Source organism: Dipodomys spectabilis, unplaced genomic scaffold, assembly GCF_019054845.1.
Source record: "Dipodomys spectabilis isolate Male_0828 unplaced genomic scaffold, ASM1905484v1 ptg000125l, whole genome shotgun sequence".
Lineage (NCBI taxonomy): Eukaryota > Metazoa > Chordata > Mammalia > Rodentia > Heteromyidae > Dipodomys > Dipodomys spectabilis.
The window spans coordinates 17253545-17275892 of NW_024870802.1; the positions used below are offsets into that span (position 1 = coordinate 17253545).

At 37.3% G+C, this 22348-nt stretch overlaps 1 protein-coding gene across 1 annotated transcript; it reads left to right on the forward strand.

Moving 5' to 3' along the window:
* Positions 1-242: 242 nt before the first annotated feature.
* LOC122115694 (cytochrome P450 2C5-like) lies at positions 243-18977 on the forward strand. The gene is made up of 9 exons (XM_042689113.1): positions 243-410; positions 2023-2185; positions 2354-2503; positions 3039-3199; positions 4525-4701; positions 7544-7691; positions 13284-13471; positions 16128-16269; positions 18750-18977. Exons 1-9 carry the CDS (start codon positions 243-245, stop codon positions 18929-18931), a joined length of 1479 nt encoding a protein of 492 aa, XP_042545047.1. The 3' UTR covers positions 18932-18977.
* The last annotated feature ends 3371 nt before the right edge of the window (positions 18978-22348 follow it).

Genomic DNA, 22348 nt, shown 5'->3' on the forward strand with positions numbered 1-22348 from the left:
ATCGCTAACAAGTGCAACTAAATCACAATTGCCTCTGTGGCCTCTGGAAAGAGGGACATGTGTACAGGTCATTCTACTTTTATCTCTATCATCAGGACAAAGTCTAATCAGAAGAGAGGTTAAAGTAAACTTCTACCTAATCATGACTAAAACATTAAAGAGGCACACCTACAGTCTCAGGGAGCATTATAAAAGGTCTGCCCTGCAAGCTCACAGTACTCTCAGAAGAAGAGAAACCCTCAATGGGTCCAGTAGGTGTCTTGGTGCTGGGTCTCTCTTGTCTTCTTCTCTTTTCAATATGGAGACAGAACTCTGGGAGAAGGAAGCTCCCTCCAGGTCCCACTCCTTTCCCAATTATTGGAAATATACTGCAGATAGACATTAAAGACATCACTAAATCTTTAACCAAGGTAAGTACTCTTCATGTTTGGCCAATGTTCTCTGAAAGATATGAATGAAACCATATTTTAAATGTACTGCTGAAGGTAGAATAGCATGATTTGTTATCATAAAACAAAATCCATGTAAAAAGTGTAACATGCTTGTGACTTTTCCAGTTTCTATTTTAATCACGGAATGAACTAATGTATTATGTGAGTGGGTTACTGTCTATTTTAGTCTCAGCCACAAAATTGCAAATGTTATGGATGGTTTTCCCCATCTTAGTTAGACAGTCAAATTTATGATTTTTTTTTCTGAGGCTCCATGGTAAGGAAAGTTCTGTGATTAAAAGTTAAATTGAAAAACTCATATAGCATATTAGACATTGATTTTTTTTAAATCATGAAAGCTAACTTCTCTGAGAAGCTGTGAGTGATTGAAAGGAACTATCTGTGAGGATGAGAGAACATAAAGACATGAGACCATTTAGGGGATACTGATGGTATCAGAGTCCCCTTGATTTTTGCTTAAAACTTTGTCTGGAGCAAAAAATGCTGCTGGTGAGAAATTGTTTGGGAGGATGTTTCATGTACTAGGGCAGCCTCTGTGGGGCCCACCCTCTGCTTCTAATACCGATAGATCCCAAACTGCACTTGCCTATAGAAACACCTGTGCTGACTTAAAACTGCAGTTTCTCTTGTTTGTCAAAGGAAGTAATATTCTCACCAGTAAGAGCTTCAGAGGTTATCTGAAAGCAGTAATCTGACACTGGTTAGGAGTACAAATGAGGATTAAACATATACCAAGCATGGAATGTCCAATAAGCCTTATCATTGGTGCTCTAGAAATGAACTTAGAATCCACAGACCTTTGTTTTGTTCTTTGTGAATCATGACAAGCCTTCTGTGTGTCTTGATGTGAGGATGAATGATAATGGTGCATCAACTGCCTCTTCCATTGCATGGCGAATTATAGGCCATTTCTAAGTGACAGCTATAATAAACCTTCTTTATAACATATGATCTTTGCAACATGTTGTAAGAACCAAACTAAAGCCAATTTATGACAGCTTCTAAAAGTTAACTTGTGTCAGTCCCTAATTCCTATTCTAAGTTAATGTTGCAAAGGTTGCAAAAATGAGTTAAACAATAACGTCTGTGCAAAATTTTGGGAACTGTTATTTAAAGTTTGCAGAACACCCCAGAACAGAATGGTTTCGAAACCCAGTCAGTAGAAGATTAACCACAGGAGATGTCAGCCTCGATGGCTCAAGCAGACATCGGCTTCCTGACCAATTAGAATCGAACTTGTCTCTAGACCATATCATTGCTGTAATTTTGTGGTTTTTGCCTTTATAAGCCCAGCTATACAGTTACTCGGGGCCCCCTCCCTTCCTCTGCTGTGTCGGGGGGTACCGGACGAGGCCTGAGCCTTGGCTTGTTAAATAAATCTTGCATTTTGCAGTTTGGGTTCCCTGGTCTCTCGGTGGTCGTCGGAGGGTCTCTGGGACTTAGGTATAACAGTGTTTGCCAAAATAAAGAAGCATAAAAATACAAAGATGATATCAGTTTTGCTCAGGCTCACTCGGAGGAACAAATAATGACTTCTTTCACTAGTATTTTTTTTCTTTTCATTTTCCAGTTCTCAAAAGTCTATGGCCCTGTGTTCACTCTGTATTTGGGCATGAAGCCCACTGTGGTATTGTATGGATATGAAGCAGTGAAGGAAGCTCTGATTGACCATGGGGAGGAGTTCTCTGGAAGAGGCAGGCTCCCATGGGCTGAAAAAGCTAACAGAGGCCTTGGTAAGTGTACATATCCATGTGTGTGTATATTTGTGTGGGGGGCAGAGGATGTGTTGATAAGGCGGATGGAAAAAGAGCCAAAGCTTGGACATCCCTGTACCTGCCATCTGTTGGCTTCCTTTTCCTTGCTTGACTTCTCCATCCATGTTTCTGCTTCCCTTCATTTAGGAATTGTTTTCAGCAATGGACACAGATGGACAGAGATGAGGCGCTTCTCACTCATGACCTTGCGGAATTTTGGGATGGGAAAGAGGAGCATTGAAGAGCGTGTTCAAGAGGAAGCATGCTGCCTTGTGGAGGAGTTGAGGAAAACCAAGGGTGGGAGCTGCTTTATATCACTATGTTTTTTTTGGGTTGGGGGGGTGGGGGTCCGGTCCTGCGGCCTGAACTCTGGGCCTGGGCGCTGTCCCTCAGCTCTTCAGCTCAAGGCCAGCGCTCTACCACTTGAGCCACCGCACCACTTCTGGATTTTTCTTTTTGTTTATGTGGTGCTGAGGAATTGAACCCAGGGCTTAGGCATGCAAGGCAAGCACTCTACCGCTGAGCCACCTTCCCAGCCCTATATCACTATTTTAGAGAGGGATATTAAAGGCTCCAATAAGTCCCTTCTGTTTCAGAAATGGGTTGTTTTCCAAACAAAAATCAGGACTGTAGGGTTTTTTTTTTGTTTGTTTTATGCTATAATTGGGGTACTGGCCAACTCAGGCTCCAGGTAAAAGATAAGCAGGTTTAATGCAAATGGGATATTAGGCTGTTAGAGGAATTTCAAGTAAAATAGTAATAAAATGGTAAAGATGACTAAGGCTGAGTACAGTATTTCATATGTATATTTCATTTGTTTCTAACTCTTCAGGCTCACCCTGTGACCCCACCTTCATCCTGGGCTGTGCTCCCTGCAATGTCATCTGCTCCATTGTTTTCCAGAATCGTTTTGATTATGAAGACCAGAAATTCCTTAACTTGATGGAGAAATTGAATGACAATGTCAAGATTCTGAGCTCACCATGGATGCAGGTGAAGCCAAGATCTTTTTTTCCTAAGAAAACACTTGTCATTTTTTTTCAACAGACCCAAATTAAATAAAGAGCCACTAGTAAGGTAAGCACTTGGACCCAACAGTGCTACCTAAAGAATGATAGAGTGTCATTCAGGTAGTTACTGCCTATATCCACACAGTCTAGCATTTCGTCTATTCTATTTTTGTAGTAGCTTCAAAGTTTCTGGTTTTATATTAAGGTCCTTGATCAACTTGCAATTCATATTACTGCAGGGAAATAGATATGGGTCTAGTTCATTTTCTGCAATTCCAAAATGAAGCATGTTGAAATTGGTTTTAGAAGCAGGGAAGGAAATGATGAGGGAAAATAGCAGAGGAGTCTAGATATATTGTCTCATCTAGATATTTTGTATAGCTGGGCCTTGTTGGCTCATAGATAAACGTTTGTTACTCAGGAGAGTGAGACTTGGAAGATCAAGGATTTGAGCCAGCCAGGGCAGAGAAGTTTGACAGAATCCATCTCCCAAATAGTCAGCAAAAACCAGTCATGACCAAGAAAGCCAAGCAAGAGTCTGGGGCTCGGAGTTCAAACCCTGGTCCTGGCACCAAAAGGAAAAATGCTTTTTATTTATATATGGACATGTCAAAATGAGACCTTTGACAGCTTACTTATAATAATAGAAATGGAAGAAAAACAATATAAAATAATCAGCTGAGAAAGATGTTTAATCGTTAGGATTTACTCAAGCTAATGAACTCAAGCAATAATTTGATATTTCCCATTAAATCCCAAAGGGATTTTCCTATAAATTGCTTTGTTCAGGTCCTGATAGATGCCTGGTGGATCAGTGGATGTCCAGGTGATTACTGAAAGCTTACATTTCCCACAGGTTTGTTTTCCAATCAGACATCTCATATTCATGCTATTACTGAGCAGAAGTATTTTTCCTCAGAAAGGAAGCATATTTGCAACAATAGAAACAACTAGGAATCACTGAGTAGAGTCAGAGTGTTTGCTGATTCCACTGTGATCCTAGATGATGAAGTAGCCTGGGGAGAAATGACAAAATTGAACTATAAAAATCTTCAAAATGTTTTATAGAGTTTGGCATGGCTTAAACTCTGTAAAAGTTAATAACTATATGATCACAGGGAGGCTAGATACTCTATCATGAGACTGAATTTTAGGGTATCCTTTAACTCCTCTGATTTATATGTTCCATTTGAATTTCCTTTCAAGATGGAAGGCATGTGTCATTTTTATTTGCCGCCAAGTTTTCTATAATATGTATATAGTATGTATATGCAAATATATTTAATAAGTTATTACTTTTGCTTTTAGATCTACAACCTTTTCCCTGGTCTCACTGATTATCTACCAGGAAGTCATAAAACATTACTAAAAAATTTTGATGATATAAATAATTACATTTTGAAGAAAACAATTGACCATGAAGAATCACTGGATGTTAACAATCCAAGAGACTTGATTGATTGTTTCCTTATTAAAAAGAAACAGGTAAAATGACAAAAATCCATTTATTTGAATCCTTGAGCATTCTGTGACATATCAATTAGTCTGTGTTACTGGAGATGTTTAAACAGAGCAGCAGTGCTTGAAAAGTAAGTTATCAGTTATATAAAGGAAGCTAAACTAAGCGTCCTGGGAAACTTAAAATTAATTTCTCAAATGATTAGGATACATTTACTCTTTTTACATAAAATAATATAATAAGGAGAAGCAGAATGCACATGGCAGGTGAATAGAAACAATTTTCCTGCTAAATGTGTGTCATTATGTAAAGATGGGTTTCATTATTATATAATGTATAGAATAGAATATGCGAATATTATGTAATTTCTCTAAGTCAGAATTGGTTTTGAAGAAATAATTCTGGAATTATCCTTAATTGGTCATAGTTAATCTTCCTTATAAAGGATTTTCAGTTGTGGTATTTAAAAATATATATATATCACAATATCATTTTATTATGCTTTTCACATTTTTATTAACAAATTTATTGTGCAAAGGCTTCTATTATGATATGTTACAGATGCAAATAATGTAATTTAATCAAATTCACCTCTTCTGTTTGTTTACTAATTCATCTTCTTTATATAGATTTTAGAGGTTTTCCTTATGTTTTATCACATAAACATATAATGAGTATGTTATCTATGTAACATATATGTAAAATACATAGATAATATAGATATTATATACATATATAATATACTGCAATCAACTAAACAAAGTTTGAATCCTTATAATACCATCGGATGACTATAACACACTTATGACAGTCTAGTGTGAAATTAGAGAGAATTATTGTCTGACTATTATTTTAATCCTCCCCCCTCCAATTGCATCCTTCTCTGGTTGTTTTTGTCATACATTAAATATTTAATACATTGTGTATCCACAGAATTCATCTATGATTATTGCCTCCTATATTTCCCTTAAAAAAATATGTAGCCGGGTGCCGGTGGGTCATGCCTGTAATCCTAGCTACTCAGGAGGCTGAGATCTGAGGACTGAGGTTCAAAGCCAGCCCGAGCTAGAAAGTTCGTTAGACTCTTATCTACTATAAACCACTAGAAAACTGGAAGTGGTGCTGTGGCTCAAGTGGTAGATTGCTCGCCTTGAGCTGAAGAGCACAAGGACAGCGCCCAAGCCCAGAGTTCAAGCCCCACAACAGACCAAAAAAAAAGTGTATATAATCTAAAAATAGGTTGAATAAAAAATATAGTATAATTAACATTGATATTTTCTGATTGGTTATACTTAACAAGGATATGTATTTCTTGACTTGGTGTGAATTTTGAATATGCTTTAGTTTCTACTTGAAAGCCGATTCCCCTTAGCACTTCTTGTATGGTAGATCTGTTCATGACAGACTCTCTTCTCTTTTATTTATCTTAGTAGTATTAACTTCTCCTGCATGATGATAGCATATAAGATAAGATTAGTGCTTTAGTCCATGACATGGAATCATTGGATTTTTGTTAATTTAGAATTCCATTAATTTTTCAACATTTATACAGCCTAGAGTATAATAGTCTATGTGACCTGCAACTATTAAATCTCCAAATTTATTGTGACAGATGGAAGCTTTAATATTGGTGTTTGAACATATTATTCTAGAGTAAGTTGACCTCAAGATTTAAGATTACCTGTAGTTTGATGATCATAGAAAAGTACATAAAGTAGATATTACCAAAGTTTGTTTAACTTGACCAGCTTTCAAAGCATATGATGTTGATATAGTCAAAGGAGATGACCCTTTTCCAAGAAAGTACAAATGTTGAGAGGATCCGTTTCTTTTCATTGATTTAATTACATATTATTAGACATACTGTAAGTTATCTGGAGATAAAAAAAAGCATGATGGATTTAATGCTGGCCCAGGGACCAGCTAGAAAATCATGTATTTTGACCATTTAATGATTCCCTCATTCAACATCTAAAACTGCAGCCTTGTTGACAACTTGGTTTTGGGCCATCTTCTCAGTCCTTGGCACTGCTTAATCCATCCCCACTCCTTTGTTCCAATGACAAGTTAATGTGAACACGTTTTGTCTTCATGATTAGTGTCTCTTCAGCTCATGCATTCCTAGTCATTCCTACTCAGGTTCCCTAGACCACCTGACTTGGTGCATCCCATCTGCTAACTCATTGGGTTTTGATGAACCCATTCTCATTCCTTGTGACTCCTACGTTTTGCTGACTTTTAGCATTTTCACAAGCAATATTGAGCATATGCAAATGTGTGATACAAGAAGTTAAATTGCAATGAGGACCCATCCCTGTAAAACTACTATCAAGGGGCTGAGATCTAAGGATCAAAGTTTGAAGGCAGCCTGGACATAAAAGTCTTTTTGAGACTCTTATCTCCAAATTAAACAGAAAATAGTGGGAAGTGGAGCTGTGGTTCAAGTGGTATAGCACTAGCCTTGAGAAAAGAAGCTCAAGGACAATGCCCACACACTGTTCAATAACATCAACTGCAAAAAAAATTTAATTGCAGATTTTTGCTTCAGGCTTACAACACCTGTGTCCCTAACTTTCCTACTTGCAGTATTCAATTTTCTGATCCTTCAATAGTTAGAGAAAATTCAGTTATTAGTAGCTTAAATGAATGATGAGTTTCATGACCTCAGATTCAGTCACAGCATCAGATCAGTTAGAGTCAGGACAGGCCAGGAGGGCTGAAGCCTTACTTAGTCTAAACTAGTCACCATCCCACTGTCAATTGTGCATTGCTCTTATTCCTTTACTCTCCAACTTCATACCACTGTGAGATACTGAATTCGATGTCATCACATGTGCTGGTAAATAATATAATTGCATCAAATCTTAGGAGCAGGAAAATCACAAGGAATCATCGGAATTTACTAATGAAAATTTGACAATGGTTGCATCTGATTTATTTGGTGCTGGGACAGAAACGACGAGCACAACACTGAGATACTCCCTGCTGCTCCTGATGAAGCACCCTCACGTCACAGGTAGGAGCACAGGGGGAGACTTAGGTGAAACTTCGGAAAATATAGGAAAGATACTGGTAGTGATTTGCCTTGTCAGATACGTCTCACAGCTCAACATCCTGTGCCCCCAGCTGAAATCAGAGACAAGTGATGAGAACAATGTAGTAGGAAAAGCAGCAAGACTCTGTCTTGACATACAATAACATATTGATTTTACACCCAAAACTCCAGCTTTTACAATGGGTTCTTCTATATATTTTTCCTCATTCTGACTATTCTAATGCTGCCATAGGCCAAAGAGATCTCTTGTCAGCAATGCGTAAGTACAAGTCCTAGAAATTAATGTGGATGTATGAGATGAATTCCATTCCTGAATATTTTCTCATTAGAAATGTACAGATGCCATACCAGAAGGTATTTTACAATTTCAGAAGTCTAAGTCCATAAAACTTATGTTTGATAAAGTTAGAATTTTACAAGGGCATCTGTAAATTTTATCTTTTACAATGTTGTTTTATATTTATAGAGTTTTAGGTATGGAAATACTATGTAACCTTTTAGGAGATATTATAAAATAATTTAAATGAGAATTAGACCTCTCACCACAAAAAGGAGAAGAGAATACTAACTGGATAAGAAGTCTACCAAAATTCTGATACTCAGAGTAGATGTAACTGTGATAAAATAACTGAGCCAGACACATGTTGCTTTCACCTAAATGTGGTAACAGGAATAGTTGTAAGGGAAGAAAAACCAAGCTATGTCTCCAAAATTCTCATAAAGTTTCTCCCTTTTTATTTTGCCAGTCCTGAGCTTGAACTCAGAGGCTGGGTACTGTCCCTGAGCTTCTTTTGCTCAAGGCTGTCACTCTACACTTGAGCCACAACCCTACTTCTGCCTTCTTCTGTGTATGTGGTACTGAGGAATAAAACCCAGGGCTTCATGCATGGTAGGCAAGCACTCTACCAATAAGCCACATCCCCAACCTCATAAACTTTCCTATTTAGAAGTAACAATATCAAAGAAAATAGAAAAGAATTTAGCAAACAGACTCTCCATGTTCAAATTCTTATCACACCTCCACTCCTCAGGTGAAAAGAAAAACTCTCTCCACACCAAGAAGACACTCTCTCTCTCTTTCTCTCTCTTTCTCTCTCTCTGTACAGAGAATTCTGTACTCAGAAATTTTGGGTAAAGACAGTGAAGTATAAAGTTGAGAGGCCTTGCCATGCCCTCTTGTTTTTGATGCATAACTTTTTTTTTAATATATCTTTTATTGTAAAGGCACTGTACAGAGGGGTTACAGTTACATGAAAAAGGTAATGAGTAAATTGCCCTATGGAACATTGTTACCTCCTCCTTTGTTTTTCCCCTACCATTCCTTTCCTCCCCACCTCAACGTCCTCCCTCCCCCACCCACAAAGTTGTAAAGTTGGTTTTCAACATAGTGTCTTGTACATCTCATTGTTACAATGGGTCAACCTGTATCCTATTTCAGCATTTTGTTATTTCCCTTCCCCTCCCCAAATTAGAAAAATGTTTATACAAGATGCAGGGCACTGGAATCAAATACAGTGAAGACAGTGGTTACACCATAGGGGAAGAACATACAAAAGAAACAAAAATATCACATAGTACATTATAAATACATTGAAAACAACAGCAAAAAAGGTAAAACTTCTTGTGTCTCTATCTTTACGGTCATTTCACATAGCATCACCTTGTATGTTCATATGTACATAGCTTTTGACCTTTTGTGCTAGTCATAGACATATACTAGTTTTATATATATATATATATATATATATTATATTTTATACCAAATTTTCTTGATCCATTCATCTACGGAGGGTCATCTGGGTTGGTTCCATATCGTTGCTATGCGATAAACATAGTTGTGCTGGTAGATTTAGTATAGCCTTGTTTGTGATTGTTTGTGTAAATCCAAAAGGGGGATTGCTGGGTCATAGTGGAGCTCTATGTGTAATCATTTGAGGAACCTCCATACTGCTTTCCAAAGTGGTTGAACAAGTTTACACTCACACCAAAAATGCAGTAGGGTTCCTTTTTGACCACATCCCCTGCAGGTGATGCACAACTTACTATCTGTTTTTTTTCCTGACTTTTTTCCATAATGAAGAACTCGAAGCACCTCCATATTTTACCAGTTTGATAGAAAATTCTCTCTAAGCGTCCAGCAGAATAAAGGGATAAAAGCTTTCACTCTGCATAAAGTTATAGCATTCCAGAATACCAGGGTTAGAAAGGTCATCCCAAGTTTCAGAAAGACACAACTAGGTCAGATATCAAGAGATGATGGGATTGCATCATAATTCTTAAGAGTGGGCTGGGAAGGTGGCTCAGTAGTAGAGCACTTGCCTTGCATGCATGAGGCCCTGAATTCGATTCCTCAGCACCACATAAGCAGGAAAAAAAGCCCGAAGTGGCAATGTGGCTCAAGTGGTAGAGCACTAGCCTTGAGTTAAAGAGTTGAGGGACGGTGCCCTGGCCCAGTGTTCAGGCCCCACTACAGGACCCCCCCCCCCGAAAATAATTAGTAAGAGTAAAAAGAAAAGATAGGAGAGTAGACTTCCATACCAGCCATAAACTTCATACCCCATTTTCTTTTTTTTCACACAATATGGTATAATATGGTGTAATGCATTTTGTTCAGTTATCTCAAACTAAGTTAAGGAAATCATGGATTCCAGAAACCAGGACAGGAATGTTATGGTGTAATCTGAAACTCCCTGAGGCTGCTCAGATAACACCCACATCAGAACAAACCAGAAACCATTGATGCAACGAGGGAAGGAAGACACTGAGAATGAAGGAGACATGGATAAGAGTCTCAGAATTCTCACTTACTGATCATGTATTGCTAGGTGTTTTACACAAGTATTTCTGCATTTTCAAATAATTCTAGGTCAGGAAATGGAAAATCATGAACTGACTGATAAGAAAGAAATGGGAAGTACAATAAATGGAATGCAATTCTAATTTCCACCCAGGGAACAATATTGCTGAGCCAGAATGATTGAAACTGTGAATACTGGTTCAAAAACTGATGTTTAAAGACCACACTAAAGCTACCAGCATGACTATGTTTATTGCAGCATTATTTACTATAGCTAAGGTATGGAACCAACCCAGATGCCCCTCAGTAGATGAATGGATCAAGAAAATGTGGTATATATACACAATGGAATTCTATGCCTCCATCCTAAAGAATGATAATGATCCATTTGTTAGGAAATGGAAAGGCTTGGAAAAATTTATATTAAGTGAAGTAAGGCAGGCCCAAAGAAACATAGGTACCATGGTTTCTCTTATTTGCAATACTAGTATATGTCTGAGTCAAGCAGAAAAGGTCAGATAAGGTGAAGTTAGGGAAATGAACCCTAAGATATGTATTCAAATGTTTTTTTCTTTCATGCAATTGTTTCTAACACATTTATAAGATTATTTCTTTGTTGCTTTGTATGACCCTCCCCACAGTATAACCTCAGTTTTCACTGTATTTGATGTCTGTATAATTTGTGGAGGGGAAGAGGAAAAACAAATCGTTTAAATAAGGATACAGGTGGACCCATTGCAACAATGAGATGTACAAGTCATTATGTCGAAAATGAACTTCACAACTTTGGTGGGGGGAGGGGTGGCGGAGTGGATTGGGGGATGGCCTCTTGAGGATGGGAAGAGATGGAAAAGGGAAACAAAGGAGGAGGATACAGTGCTTGATAAGAAATGTACTCATTACCTTGCCCATGTAATTGTAACCCCTCTGTACAGTATTTACAAATTAAAAAAATACTGATGTTTTATCTAGTATATTGTTGTGAATGAAGTAAAGGGAAACATACATGTTTATCTCTATGTGCCTATTTGTAGATGTGGGTAAATATATAAGACAGAGATGTGAATGCACATTTTACTCTCCCATGCTAGGATATCAATAAATATTTTCTAAAATGATTTAAAAATCAACTGGGCATCGGTCACTGGTGGCTCAAACCTGGCTTCCTATGTACTCAGGAGGCTGATAACTGAGGTTTGAAATTTGAAGTCAGGCCAGGTATTAAAGTCGATGAGACTCTTATCTCCAATAAACTACTCAGAAAAAGCCAGAAGTGGTTGTGTGGCTCAAGTAGTAGAGCACAAAGTGCATATTATTGAGCACAAAGAAGCTCTAGGACAGCAGCCAGGCCCTGATTCAAGCTCCAGGTCCAGTAAAAGAAAAAAGAAAGCATCATTGTTTAGAAAATGAACATAATTTTCCAAAGCAGATTCTACGATGTCCAATATGGATATCATCAGAAAGTGGTTCAATAATGGAAGTAGTACTGTACACTGTACACATGCATACACAAAGATATACACTATTTGTGTTTTTTATTTGTTTTTGAATCCGGTCGTGGGCCTGAACTTTGGGCCTAGGCCTTCTCCCTCAGCTCTTCAGCTCAAGGCTAGCGCTCTACCATTTGAGCCACAGCACCACTTCCGGCATTTTTGTTCTGCTTATGTGGTGCTGAGGAATAGAAAACCCAGGGCCTCATGCGTGCAAGGCAAGTGCTCTACCTCTGAGCCACTTTCAAAGCCCATACACTATTTATATAATGCTTAAATAATAATTATTTGAAAATAAAAATAATGTTTATTTTTGTTTTTCTTTGAGGACTATCATTTCTTCTTCTGCATTTTTATTAGTTTACTTGTATTGTACAAAAGTATTTAATGCTAATACTTCCATAGATGCATACAAAAAGTTTCATTTTATTATTAAATAGCTGTACAATTAAATAGCTGTTTCAATTCAGCAAGCCTCTCATGCATTACAATGCGTTTGGACCAAAGTCAATCCCTATAATATACATCCATTCATAGTTTCACTTAATTATGTCCTAGTTTGTGAAATATATTCTTCTCTTCATATCACCTACAGAAAAAACTAAACTCCTTTTTAAAAAGACACATTATTTACTTAGTATCCATAAACTAATAGAATTTAAAATCATTTCATTTTAAAATTATCTCTTTTATCAACAAAAATATTTCTGAATTTGAACAAAATGGGACTATTTTATTAACATCTTAAAAGTCTTACTTAGAACAATTTATGTTGGCTAGCCCATGAATTACCATTCATATTTGTGGAGATTTGTGAAATCTGGAGATATAAGTGAAGATAATAGTGTCCTCAAAAATGTACTTTTATTGTCAATATTTTATTCCCTTTATTTTAAAATGTTTTATTATTACAGTTTTATAAGCATATTGTTTCTATGATAATATACTTCTTACATCTTAAATAAGGATATATTAAATAAAGTTATTTTACTTCAATATATAAACTATATTACATGTACATTAATAGTCTTTCTGTTTTTTTGTGTTTTTCTTAACAAGAAACTAAACCTCTATGCCTTGATTAACTCATTATAAGGCTATTAAGTAGGAGGAGGATGTGTGTACATGCTGAAGTCTTAATACTCCATGGGGTATGAATTTTTTTACTTCAAATCTTGTTAAGATTCACTATCACAATTTATGTACTTACTGTGATCAATGTGTCACTTTTCTCCTGTTTCACCATTTCTTATTATGTCTCACCAGCTAAAGTGAAGGAAGAGATTGACCGTGTGATTGGCAGGCACCGCAGCCCCTGCATGCAGGACAGGAGCCAAATGCCCTACACAGATGCTGTGCTGCATGAGATCCAGAGATACATTGATCTTGTACCCATGAATCTGCCCCATGCAGTAACCCATGACATTAAGTTCAGAGACTACATCATTCCCAAGGTGAGCTTGTTTCCTTTCTGCTGAGCCTCTGTAGGGAGCCTGAGTTCCTGGGTCCACTGTGGGACTCCTCTGCTCCATACCACCTGAGAGAGCTGCAAAAGTCTCACAGTTGGCTGCTCAGGAGAAGTTGTGGTATAGCAAGATTGGGGTTGTATATCCATGCGAAATTATCCTTGGTATCCCACACTGTGAATCCCAATTTTGTTATGCCCCTTAAATTCTTTTTGTTTTAGAGACTTCTCCTTGTTCTTGTTGTCTTTTTTTTCTTCTAGTTCCTCCTCCTCCTCCTCTTCCTGTTCCTCCTCCTCCTCCTCTTCCTCCTTCTCTTCCAGCTGCTGTTCCTCCTGTGCTTCCTCCTCCTCTTCTTCCTACTCCTTCTATTCCTCTGTCTTCTCCTTCTCCTCCTCCTTGATCTTTTGGCTATGCTTAGTTTTTGTATTACCAAATGAGTACAAAAACTTATTATTGATCAATTTCCCAATATGTTGTGCTGGGATGTATATTATGCCTCCAGTAAAGTTATAGATAAGTTTAGGAGAAAATGTCAGACATATACTAGATATTGCAAATAAGGGAAACCATGGGACCTATGTTTCTTTGGGCCTGCCTTACTTCACTTAATATAATTTTTTCCAAGTCTTTCCATTTCCTAACAAATGGGGCAATGTCATTCTTTCTGATGGAGGCATAGAATTTCATTGTGTATATATACCAGATTTTCTTGATCCATTCATCTACTGAGGGGCATCTGGGTTGGTTCCATATCTTAGCTATGGTAAATAAGGCTTCAGTAAACATAGTGATGCTGGTAGCTTTAGTGTGGCCTTGTTTGTGATCATTTAGGTAAATGCCCAAAAGTGGGATTGCTGGGTCATAGCTCTATGTGGAGTCTTTTGATGAACCTCCATACTGCTTTCCAAAGTGGTTGAACAAGTTTACACTCCCACCAACAATGCAGTAAGGTTCCCTTCTGTCCACATCCCCTCCAGTATCTGTTGTTATTAGATTTCTTGATTTTAGCCATTCTAACTGGAGTGAGGTGCTATCTCAATGTTGTTTTGATTTGCATTTCTTTTATGGCTAGAGAGGTTGAGCATTTCTGCATGTGTCTATTGGCCATCCTTCTTTCCTCTTCAGAGAAGTTTCTCTTTAAGTCTTTAGCCCACTTACTTATTGGGCAGTTGTTTCTTTGAAGATTTGTTGTTGGGGGATTTAATTTTTTGAGTTCCAGTTATATTTTAGATATGAGACCCTTGTCTGTTGTATGGCTAGTGAAGATCTTCTCCCAATTTGTGGGCTTTCTATTGATCTTGCTAGCTATGTCCTTTGCCATACAAAAGCTCTGCAATTTCATGCAATCCCATTTGTCCAACCTTTCTTGGATTTGTTGTGTTTCTGGGTCTCTATTAAGAAAATTTTGGCCTGTGCCAAGGAGTTCTAGCGTGTCTCCTATTCCATCCTGTAATGTTTTCAGGGTGTCTGCCTTGACTTCGAGGTCTTTGATCCATTTGGAGTTGATTCTGCTGCAGGGTGATATATAAGGATCTAGCTTTAGTTTTCTACAAGTAATTTACCAATTTTGCCAGCACCATTTACTGAAAAGGATGTCGTTCTCCCATTCTATTTTTTTAGCTCCCTTATTGAAAATTAGATGGCTTTAGGTCTGTAGGTTCATTTCTAGGTTTTCAGTTCTATTCCATTGGTCCTGAGGTCTGTTCTTGTGTCAGTGCCAAGCTGTTTTGCTTACTATGGCTTTGTAGTAGAGTTTGAAATTTGGATTGATATTCCTCAAGCAGTGTACTTTCTGTTGAGGATCGTTTTTGCTATTCGGGGTCTTTTATTGTTCCATATGAATTTTTGGATTGCCTCTTCTATTTCCTTGAAGAATGAGGATGGAATATTGATAGGTAGTGCATTGAATTTGTAGATAGCCTTGGGAAGTATTGCCATTTTCACGATGTTGATCTTTCCAATCCAAGAGCATGGGACTTTTTGCCACTTGAAATAATTTTTCTTGTAATCATACTTTTGAGTTCTTTGTGCTTTAATCTTCTTCAATATCCTTTATGTCTATTGCTATAGAATTGTTAAACTTTGGAAATACTTACCTTTTTCCATACATTCTGTGTTGATATTTTTTGGTTCTGAAGCCAGTTCATTGGTTGGAAGTCTTCATTACCTATAGACGAGAATATTAAACTAAGTGATTCTCATTGTATCTTTCACCATTTTAACTATTTGTTTTCTTTGTTTTTGGGCAGGGGTCATGGAGAGGGGTCATGGGGCTTGAACTCAGAGCCTGAGCACTGTCCCTGACCTTTTTTGTTCAAAGTTAGTGGTTTACCACACTGAGCCACAGTTGCAAATTGGAGATAAGAGCATCATGGGCTTTCTGCCTGAACTGTCTTTGAACTGTAGTCCTCAGATCTCAGCCTCCTGACTATCTAGAATTACAGCTGTGAGCCTCTATTTACATATATATGCATATATGTATAGTTTATATATATACATAGGTTTATACAGATCTAGGTATATATATATGTCTCGATCTATGTAGATCTATGGCTCTATCTATCTATCTTTCTATCTATCTATCTATCTATCTATCTATCTATCTATCTAATTAGCTTATGTTATCTGTGTGTATTGTTCGCAGGGCACATCCATATTGACATCACTGACATCTGTGCTACATGACCCCAAGGAATTCCCCAATCCTGACAAGTTTGACCCTGGCCACTTTCTGGATGAAAGTGGTAACTTTAAGAAAAGTAACTACTTTATGCCTTTCTCGGCAGGTAATAAAATTTCATTTCCATATCTCAGGATAACTTTGGGGGGGATGTCAGTGGGAACTTACATAAAGCCTCCTTGCGGCTGGCGTATTTCCCGTAAGCTCCTGATTAGGAGCAGCACTCTCAATGCCCTTGCACTTTCCTGTTCTTGATGCATCTCCACTGTTTGATCAGATTAGCTAGACCTAAGATTCTCTGTGCATTTCTTCCAAGTTCAACAAGGTAAAGCAAACAATTCTGGCATTCATTCTTTACATATATCATAATGATCTCTTCCTATACAGTAAAACTCATTGAGACTGCCCTCACTCACAATGAGAAATATAATCTCATCAGAGGTCCCTCCCACATCTTTTTGTGGCATTTGTCACCCCCAGGCTTCTCTATAGAATGAATCTCTCCCAAAAGGCACAGAAGAACACCAAAGGTAAGCGAGGGAAGATCATCACAGATGACAAGACCTGAGGATTTGTGGGTGGAGTATTAACTCATTTGTCACGTTCTTAAACTTGATTATTAAACAGAAAATGGCATAAGCAACATTTTAAGACATTTAAGGTACTTCAAAAGGGGTAGAGAGTAGATGGAAGGCAGAGCAGAACATTTTTAAGAAAGTCATGAACCACAAGAACAGAACATGTACTCTCAAAAGTGTCAGAAACTGTCAAATATTGGTAGATTTCCCACAATGATCACAGAGCACTCAGCTCTTCGTTCAGTCGAAGACATGTGTCTGGATATTGTATCCCCACACCTGCAGTATGTGTGCTGTGTATCTGACCAGGAAGCAGCCTTCATTCACTGACACTGTGGCTTTTTGTCTTTTTGTTTGTTCATTTATTTGTTTGGTTTTGGGGTTGTTTTTATTGTCAGTTGTGGTGCTTGAAATCAGAATTTGTGCCCTGTTCCTGACTTTTGTTGCTCAATGCTAGCATTCTCCCACTTTGAGCCACAGCTGTACTTTTGCTTTTTAGTGGTAAGAGTCTCAGGGACTTTCCTACCCCAGGCTTACTTCTAATCACGATCCTCTGATCTCAGCCTCCTGAGTAGTTAGATTGTAGGCATGAGCCACTGGCACCCAACTATTGACCTGACCTTTGATATCTGCTTTACATCTGTCATATAGATACCATGGGGAAAGGCAGTGATCTCTCTTCAAAAATTCACTTTTTTTACACTAAGGGAAACATGTTAAATAATGAGAAAATTATGGTTTCAAATGATTTGAGTGTCAGTGAAAATCTGAATATGATATTTGGGAAGCTGAATGAGGGCAAGATTTTATGGCTTGATGGACACAAAGAGTACAAGAAAGGACATGAAATGTGGTCTGTGTCTTGATGTCTGTAGGGGAAATGTATCATAGCCAAAAGGAATTTCATGATATAGTAAACTTTGTAATTTTGTAATTAAACTTTGTAATTTTATGTAGGCTGATAAAATCGACAGTTGGGTTTTCAATATTAAAATACAAAAAGTGTTCATTATTTTTCTGGGGACAGTTCACATGAGCGATATGAATGGGTTTTCTTAGAAAAGCATAGATGTCTCTAGAGCATACAAAGTATATCATTGAAATCTGAGACTCAAAATTTTTGTTAATAAATAATGAAACTTTGATTAAAATTGTTATAAATCCTAATCTATTCTTATTTTAATTTCTCACCAACATTTCATGAAGGAATTATTAGCATTCCCATTTAATATTTGAAGAAAATAAGGCTCAGATATTTTACTAACTTACCCCACATGGGTAGTTAATGACGGTGTCAAGATTTGACTTCTGAGTTGACTTGGAAAGCAGTATTTCCTACCACTAATTTTACATGTGATGAATTCCACTTGGAGTCATGGGTAGGTCTATGTCCTGCACTCCTACATATTTGTTATTCTAAAGATACAAAGGTTTAGAGGTAATCCTAAAACACATGGTCATAGTCCTTTCTGAATAGTAGGGATAATACTGAAAGAGAAGGAATGGGAGTAGGTCTTAAGGTTGAGGACAGACTGTATTAAATCCTCATCTCAACCACAGGAAAAAAGTATGATTGGAAGCCAAAAGTTCTTCCAAAATTATGATCCTCTCCTTTAGCAGGAAACATACTAGAGTAATGATATAATAATTTGGTAACCCACAACCTGGCATAGAGAAGGAGAAAAGAGGGAAGAGAGGACAAAAGTGGTTATCAACTCAAGATTCTTCTGCATTAGTCACCTGTGTTAGACTAACAAGTTTTTGTGTGCCTGTGCTACCATTCTCAGATTTAAAAAACAAACAAACAAATGTATTAGTGAAGATTATATATTCTCAGGTATCTGTACAGCTTTCCTCCTCTCTGTGCATTTGGTAATTCACTGAAGACACATTGACACTTTCTTTTACCGGTTACAAATGCAATGTTTCACACTCTCACACTTACATACATGGAGTCATTTCTTACTTTGACCTGTTTTTTGGTTTTGTTTGTTTTTTTTAATTTCAGGCAAACGGATATGTGCTGGAGAAGGCCTGGCCCGCATGGAGCTGTTTTTATTCCTGACCACCATTTTACAGAACTTCAACCTGAAACCTCTCGTGGATCCACAGGACCTCGATACCACTCCAGTTCTGAATGGGTTTGCCTCTTTGCCACCATCATTCAAGCTCTGCTTCATTCCAGTGTAAAGAAGAGCTCTGCTGTCTGGCTCCAACTGTGCAGCAATCTGCAGTTCCCTCCACTGAGCCATCACTCACCAACTTCCCCTGCCAGGAATGCTTTCCTATCCTCCCTTCTCACATCTCCCTTCTCCCTCCAGATCCAGGAAGATCCACTCTCCGTTTTGGAGGGATTCCTGTGTAATTGCACTATCACATCTAAAATCTCTTATGCTTTATAATAATTTTATTCACTACTCCACGTGCCAATACTTCTCTAATGCTGATTGACTAATATTCTAGTAAGACAAAACCAAAAAATGATTACCGTGTGACAGGTCAGAATGCTTTCTCTGTATATCATCCATAATAAGTATTATTTTTTGTGCCTTTGGTCATTCTTGGACTGTCCTCCTTTGTTCAAAATTCAGCGAAGCAATGAAACAAAGCAGAGTCCCATGTTGACCCCCATTACGGCAAGCACTGGGAATGGGAAGGGGGAGATGGTAGGAAAACTTTTTGGCTATGTCACTTGTCATATCTGGAGATGTGGATTTAACGAACAAAAGCAATGTGCAGAATATCTCCTCTTGGAGGAAAATATTTGAGACAGACATAGACAGAATAAACATTAAAGGCTAGTGTTCACATCTTTATTTTCGTGTTAGTATGAACAAAAAATAAAATCAAAGTATTCTTGTCAATTGATCTTTGCAACAGAAAGCCAGATATTGATAATCATTTGCTCTATTATTTTTATTTATGCACATCAATTGTACATTTTAAGATGTTTCATACCAGCATACTATTCACTTTGATCATGCTAGTTTTTCCTTCACTTTTGGCAGTACTAAGTTTTAAATTCAGGGCTTTGTTCTTCCTATACAAGAACTCTACTAATTGGACATATCCAGCATCTGTTTTTCCTACTTTGTACACATTGTTTTACACTCAACATAAATGTGATAAATTATAATAAGGGCACTGAAATAACTCCTTCCATGTCATTCTTCAGACTTTCAGAATTGTGCATTTAACACACAATTTTTCCTTCTTTCTACCTTGCCATGTATCACATGAGAAGTACCGTCATTCATTATCTGTGGTGGACTCTTTCCTAAAAAGGAAGCCCCTTGATCCAGGATTTTATTTTAAATTTTATTTTATTGTAAAGATCCTTACAGACAGGTTACTGTTACATGCGAAAGGTAATGAGTACATTTCTTGTCGAACATTGTTAACCCATTCTTTGATATTTTCCTACTATTCCTTCTCTTTCCCACCTTCCCAATCCTCCATTCCACAGAAGTTGTAAAGTTCACTTCCAACAGTGTCTTGTGAGTGTCATTGTTGCTGTGGGTTACCCTGTGTCCTCGTTTCAGCATCTTATCATTTCCCATCCCCTCCCAAAATTATATAAAAGTATATACAAAATGCAGGGAACCAAAATCAAATACACTGACAACAGGGGATATATCATAGGGGGAAGAACATACCAAAGAAACAAAAAAATTACAGGTGGACTCATTGCAACAATGAGATGTACAAGTCGTTATGTCGAAAACCGAACTTTACAACTTTGGTGGGGGAGGAGGATCGGGTGTGGGAAGTTGGGGGGAGTATGGGAAGGGAAGGGAAGAGGAAGCAAAGAAGAGGCAACAATGCTTGAGAAGAAATGTACACCTTATCTTGCCCATGTAATTGTAACTCCTCTGTACAGTATTTTCACAATTTAAAAAATATATATATATATAAATTAAAAACATACAAAAAAATAAAAAAAGAGAAATGTACTCATTACCTTGCTAATGTAATTGTAAAAAAAAAAAAAAAAGCAAACAAAAAACAAAAACACCAACAACAAAGAGAAACCTCTTGTGCCCATATCTTGGGGTTCATTTTGCTTAGCATCATCTTATATGGTCATATGTACATAGCAATTTTTAATCTCATATATTTGGGCCTAGATGCAATACACAATCTGTACATGTATTAGTGGATCGTTATGCCTGTTTATATATACAAGATGTATTTATACAGGACATAAGCATACATTATATATGGTTTTCCATAAAATTGGCTCACTATAAGAGTATATTGAACAGGCACTGGTAGCTCATGCCTATAATCCTAGCTACTCAGGAGGCTGAGATCAGAGGATTGGGGTTCCAAGCCAGCCCAGGCAGGAAAGTCCGAGAATGTTATCTCCAATTCATCAGGAAAATGCCTGAAATGGTGTTGTGGCTTAACTGATAAAGCTCTATTCTTGAGCAAAAAGCTCAAGGACAGTGCCTAGGTCCCACATTGATCCCCAGGACCTGCTACTCAGCCCCTAAAAAAGCATTTTGTATAACTTACTGTTTTCCTGTTGAAAAATATCCCAGTCAAACTTTCAAGATATGAAAAAATTGGATACGATTGTTTGATACTTGAAATAACTAATATATAAAATATAAAAAGTAACATTTATGGAGCCCCATGTTTTTATTTTTGGTGGAGTTGGAGTTTGCACTCAGGATTCCATCCTTTGTTGGCATACTGTCTTTGGTGTTGTTCTACCACTTGAAACATCTCTGTAGCCTGATTTACTAGTAATTTTGGAGATTGAGTGTCATGTACATTTCTGCTGGGTCTGGCTTCAAACTGCAGTCCTCCAGATTTCAGCCTTCTGAGTAGTTAATAATACTGGCAGAGGCCACTGGACCCAAGCTCCACGTTAGGTTTTTAATAATTGTACACACCATACAGTATTTAAATCAGGTAACTATATACATTTCTTGGAACGTGTAGTATTTCATATATCATTTATCTATTGTAAAACAGTTCAAAACCCTTCTTTGCATCATGACATGAAGATAAGAGTGGGAATACTCATAGGGAATAAGGTAGATAATCTACAAAATAGCCACCAAATGTAGTTTATCCAAAATAGAACATTTTCTTCTATCAATCTTAAACTAAATTATAATGGTTTAGAGTTCAGAGCTGTGAATTACAAACTCTATTTGATGAATGAACTCAAAAAGTTACTGTTTAGTTTTGTCCTGGAAAAAGAGTTCATTCATCATAAAGTATTTGCAAGTTCTCAAGATGAAAAACACAAAGGGGTCCTAACCCTCATTTTAATCAATGGACACTGCCATTATGAAACTCTTATTTGTTTTGAAAGTCAGTGCTTTTATATTCTCCAGATGACTTTTAGTGTGTCTAATAATATATAATTAAAATAATTAAAATATACGGAACCTCTCAACATTTGTACTTGCTAGGAAAAGAGCTATCTCCTTTGACTATATCAACTTCATGTGCTTTCTAAGCTCATCAAGTGAAACCAACTTAGGTAATATCCACTTTATGTACCTTTCTATGGTCATCAAATTACAATTACTCTTAAGTCTTAAGGTAAAATTACTCTAGATAGTGTGCACAAACACCAATACTAAAATT